The 5,497-nt window shown below is 36.4% G+C and overlaps 1 protein-coding gene across 2 annotated transcripts; it reads right to left on the minus strand.

Moving 5' to 3' along the window:
- Positions 1–798: 798 nt before the first annotated feature.
- On the minus strand, positions 799–5,123 carry LOC130722145 (mannose-1-phosphate guanylyltransferase 1-like). 2 transcript variants are annotated; one of them, XM_057572789.1, is made up of 5 exons: positions 4,947–5,123; positions 2,947–3,079; positions 2,169–2,231; positions 1,831–2,070; positions 799–1,749 (listed from the first exon to the last, which is right to left on the minus strand). In XM_057572789.1, the coding sequence occupies exons 2-5, from the start codon at positions 3,055–3,057 to the stop codon at positions 1,078–1,080; spliced, it is 1,086 nt and encodes a 361-aa protein (XP_057428772.1). In that variant the 5' UTR covers positions 3,058–3,079; positions 4,947–5,123; the 3' UTR covers positions 799–1,077. The 2 variants fall into 2 exon arrangements, with proteins under 2 accessions (XP_057428772.1, XP_057428770.1); XM_057572787.1 differs by having other exon boundaries at positions 2,947–3,086.
- Between the last annotated feature and the right edge of the window lie 374 nt (positions 5,124–5,497).

Consider the following 5,497-nt stretch of genomic DNA (forward strand, 5'->3'; position numbering starts at 1 on the left):
TTTATTCAGACAGGAAACGAATAAGATATGAATGTACGCTTGCTCTTATAATAAAGAAAAAAACACAAATTAATAATGTTTAAACTTCTGCATTTGTTGAGATTTATGTTGTGTTTTAAGGTCTGATTGAATTTGGGAATGGAAAATGATTAAGGATCTTTTTTTGGAAATGACGAAGAAAAAAAGATGAGGGATTTGGATTAGGAATTAGATGAGATTATGATTATGATTTAGGAATCAGAGTTTAGAGAGTTTAACATGTTTTTTTTTGTAGTTCCTGTTTTTTAATTAATAAATTATAATTTACTTAATAATTATACACGTGTAAATTAAATATTTAATAAAAATTACACTTAGCATGCTAGTAAGCTTTGGCCGAACACATTACAGAGTGGTCAGAGCTCTGACTATAAAACTGGAGTGTTTTTTAAACGATGATTTCTTAACTTTACAATCAAAACTCATTCAACCCTTAAAAACATATACTCTGGATTCTATGGCCTCTTGGCTAGTAGTTTTTCCAGTTGTTTCTTCATAGAGGAATAAAGCAATAAAGGAGTCTTCATTTTTCTAAGGCTCCTACAAAGGGTGGGTTTGATATGAATGCAAACAAAAAAGAACATAACATATGCACATCTATTCGCAAATTATTTAGTGTCTTTGAATATAAGTTGAGTGTAACGTGAACGAATTTTCATCCCGATCTACAAGAAGAGTTTAGTTCAGAGTGCTTGTCTGTGCACATTAGCGTCAATGGGTATCCAGAATAGCCCTAGTAGCATAATATACCTCCAATAGTTAGAGAGAACAACTTCATAATTAATTTATATATACATAACATAACACTTAAAATTACACACTTTTGGAACAGAAAGACCAAATATTACCCTTTACAAAAGACACTGACTTCAAACATCTTAAAATATGGCACGACACACTAAATGAAACTGACTTTTACAACATGCAGGTACGACTAAAGGATTGAAATGAAAAAAAAAAAAGGTAAAACAAATGAAACGATCCAACATATTTCAGAATCAAGACCATGCTACCTCCCAATCAAACGACATTATAACCTCACATCACTATCTCTGGCTTCAGAATGCTTGACTTGATCTCCTTGTGGGGCAGAACAACACCCCCATTGCTGTAAACTTCATCACACACATGGACATCTTCTCCAAGGATAGTCATGTTCTCCACGCGAGCCCATTGCCCAACAGTGGAATGCCACCCGATGATACTGCTGGATATGCAAGCGTGCTGCTTAATCCGAACTCCGCGCATCACAGTGCAGCGGGAAAGCCTGACGCCCGGCTCGACAATACAGCCAGGACCAATTGCAACATCAGGTCCAATGAGACATCCCTCACCGATTTTGGCAGTCTCATGCACAATGACATTCCCCAAAATGTGAGTGCCACTGGCCAACATAGAAGGAGACTTTTTCCTCAGTGAGTCCAGGTAGAGTCTCAGGCCAGTAATGTAGTCCCTTGGTTGTCCAATGTCCATCCAGAATCCTGGTAGGACCATTGCATACAGCTTTTTATCAGCAGCGATACTTGGAAACACCTCTTTCTCAATAGAAGTGGGCCTCAACTCAATTCGATCCAAAACTGAGGGGTTCAATAAGTAGATTCCAGCATTGATCTTGTTACCAACAAACAACTTTGGTTTCTCTACAAATTTCTCAACCTGCCCGGTAGTCTCCTCCATCACAACGACGCCATATTTTGAAGGCTCGTCGACCTACGCATGTAGATGAAGTATTAACATTTTGAATATTTTGTAATAGTTTTTTTTGTTTTTTTTCTTTTCCAATTCTATTACCTTTGTCACCATTATGGTAGCCTCGCCTCCATGAGCTTTGTGGAATTCAATCATTTCTTTTAGTGGGTACTCACTGATAACATCACTGTTGAGAACAAAAAATGGCTCACCAGATTCATCTATCAGCTTATCCCTGGCAAGAGCCAAGGGTCCTGCAGTCCCCAGCGGTTCAGTTTCTTGAGAACAAGTGATTTTGATGCCGAGCTTTACCTCAAAATCCTTCAAGAAATTCAACATCACCTGCAAGAAGAAGAGTTAAGAAACTCCGAATACGACTTCGTTTACATAAATCTTTTTTAGAATAACTAAGGTTTGGTAAGGAGAGGCACAATCCTCACCTCTGGTTGGTAATTGATAGCTAGTACCACTTCATCAACTCCAATGTTCTTAAGAGCCTCTATCTGTCCAACAAGTATAAATTGAAAGAAAGTAGGTAGGATGGTATATCAATTATCAAGCCATATAAAGACTATACATAAAGGACACGCATAAACCAATGTTCAAGTCATGAACCGGCACATATTCATAGATGGAGATAGGATGGTTAGGAAAACAAAATACAAATACCTTCTCAAGCAAGCAAGAAATTTTTTTCCCAACTGTTTAATTAAAAGGGAAAGATCTATAATAAATAGATACAAATAAAACCCCACTCCATCAACTGAAAACAGCTAATGGAGGCAATCTAAATTAACTCAAACTAAGAGAATCTAATAATTGATCTTCATTATTTTATCGAGTTTTAGAACCAGTTTTGGCACCAGGATTCTGATTCAAGTAACAGGAGGAGTTGCATTTTTTAGTAAAATATATAGATAATAGTGTTTCATTCCCAAAAAAATATAGCCTGAATTTTGACAGAATTCAGCTGTATTCAAGGTTGGTTGTTGGATATGATTTTGCAGATGACTCATCAATAGAAGAGTCAATAAACAAGCCAACTCATTCAGTCAAAAGTTCTGGCTATGCAGCATTTCCCCAGAACTTTGACTAATCCACGATATCTAGAACAAAATATAACATAGAGGCTATTTAAAAAACAAAGCCTATCCCTAATGTACTCATGTAGCATAGAAGATCTAAGAGTTCAAGAAAATAGGCATCAAAAAGCCTTACCTGATGCAGAATCATGGGTTTGTTAGCAAAATCAACAAGAGGCTTAGGAACACTTAGTGTCAATGGCCTCAACCTTGTTCCAAACCCTCCAACAAGAATTAGAGCCTTCATGGTGATACACCCTTTGCTTTTCCTGTAAACTAAAAATTTAGAAGAAGATCAAGAATGGCCAGCAGAGAACACAATGCAAGATATGAGAAAATGAATTCCACTGCTTCCTATAAATATGCGAATGCCGAGGAAGAAGAAAGAACTTGCAAGAAACAATTTAGTGACATTTGTAAAAATAAAACAACTGGCAAAGAATTTGCGCTGCAGCTGGCAGTTAATTCGAAGAGTGCGACACGGATTCGGATAAATATGGTAACTTCAAAAGAAAATACAGATAAAAATTCTGTCAAAGAAGCTTAATGCATAAGTCCCCGAAAGCTTAACATTCATCCATAACAAGCAACAGAAAGATCAAACACAGACGTAAGGAAGGTAGAACTAAGACGTAAGGTTTAGCCGGATCTGAAAACACAGACAAAAATCCAGCTATATATCAATACTAGCGTTTAATGAGAATGACAAAAACGGTTCATTCCTGCAGAAGATTGATCCGAAATGGTGTTATATTCAAACAAACATTACTGCTTAATTTTAAAAAATAATCATTAATTATTTTCAAAAGCCCTCTAAGGAAACTAGTTAGCTAGCCAAAAAAAAAGTTTAAACCTACTATTTCCTACATAGGTTTTATAACAACAAATTTCCATTTAGGTAGCGTTCAAAGTAAAGGGTCATGCGCTAATTCTGCATTATAGAACCTAATACGCTACAGATCCGGAAAAGGCTTGGAATCACTACTAAGGAAAGAAATCAGTAAAATAACAGTAATTCACTAATTGCAAACAGTCACCTTTTGTTACATTGCTTACTCTGCCAACAAACACACATCAAACAAAAACTTGAGTCTGATTAACTTTAACATGAGCTTGATGTATTTTTATCAACATTTTAAAATAAAGCTTTTGACTGATTGTGCTTAAAGACAGTGCTGAATACCAAACTTGCACCCTCTAATCTCATACACTGCCCCACAAATTGCAGCAGTAATTTTTTTCAATAACTTTTACCCCACATGCCCCAAAAGGTTGAATTTAAAAGCACTCTGATACCAATGCTAGAACCCAAAATATATGGAAATATTATTGATGAAAACCCTAGCAGGTAACAAGAGAGAGATACCAAACACTCTCCCTAACCAACCAAGAGAGTGACCCAACACTCTCCCTAAACCCTAATTCCAAAATGAATACAAAGATACCCACCCTCACTCACTTCCTCTTATTTATAGGCAACAAGCCTTATTAACCTTCTAACCAACTAACAAACTCACTAACACTTCTAAACTAACCAACCTCTAACCGTGAGTATCTATCACAAATCTATGAATCGATTCTCAACAGTCAAAATCAATTTTTTGGTGTTCACAAGTTTCCTTTCACAATTAATTCTAGCTTCAAAATCAATTTTTAGGATGAAGCTACAAAACTAGCTTGTGTGGTGAATCATAATCAATTGTATGGGATTTCAAGATTATCCTACAGAAATCATTTTTCCATATCAATATATTCAATCACAATTCTCTTCACTTTCAACTCACTTTTACCATAATCAATTTTACCGAACTCAATTCTAACAATGCTAATCCAAACATGCATAAAAGTACTGAATAGGCAAACTGATTATTCAACACACACACGCAACATCAAAACCAGCAACATATAAATGACACTACACCATCAACAGATCTGACTAGTAGACAAAAATTATTAACAACATACATTGAACACCAATTTGAGATTCTTATTATTACATTAAACAACAATTCAATTACACAAACACCGAAATTCAAATCATGGTAATTCAGAAAACACGAATTCAAATAGGAACAGCAGCATAATCCAGAATTGAAAATCACACCAAACACCAGCTACATTGTAGAAATCACTGACCTGAAGACAAAATTGAGATTCGTCGGTGGTCGAATCAGAAACCCCCAAACGCGGGTTTGGAAAAACGACCCGACAACGCAACGCAACGGTCCAATCTGTGTGAGCTGTGACAATAGCGTTGGTCACCGCTGGTCCTCCTCAACCTTATAGGCGCCAACCAAACATAACTTAAAACGATATGCAATGCAAGACACACTTTATTATTTTTAAATAAATAAATTATTTACGTTTATTGTAGTTTAGTCAACTAATTAATTGATTTTGCTTTTCACTCCTTCAAGGAACCATATAAGGCCTTGTTTAATGGAGCAGCGTCGGTGGGTGCATGCAGCTTTTGCGGTTTTGCCAGCTGATTGTGGCTGCTTCACTTTTTTCCATTGTGTTTTTTTGTTATAAATAAAGTTTAGTTTACAATTCTAAAAAGCCTAGCGGGAAAGAGTGAAAAATGAGAGATATAATTAGGGGTGGCAATATGGGTTGGCGGGGCGGGTTGGGCCCAACCCGCCACTAACCCTTCGAAATGCAGGTTGGGTTGGGCTAGCCCACTTTTG

Source organism: Lotus japonicus, chromosome 6, assembly GCF_012489685.1.
Source record: "Lotus japonicus ecotype B-129 chromosome 6, LjGifu_v1.2".
NCBI lineage: Eukaryota > Viridiplantae > Streptophyta > Magnoliopsida > Fabales > Fabaceae > Lotus > Lotus japonicus.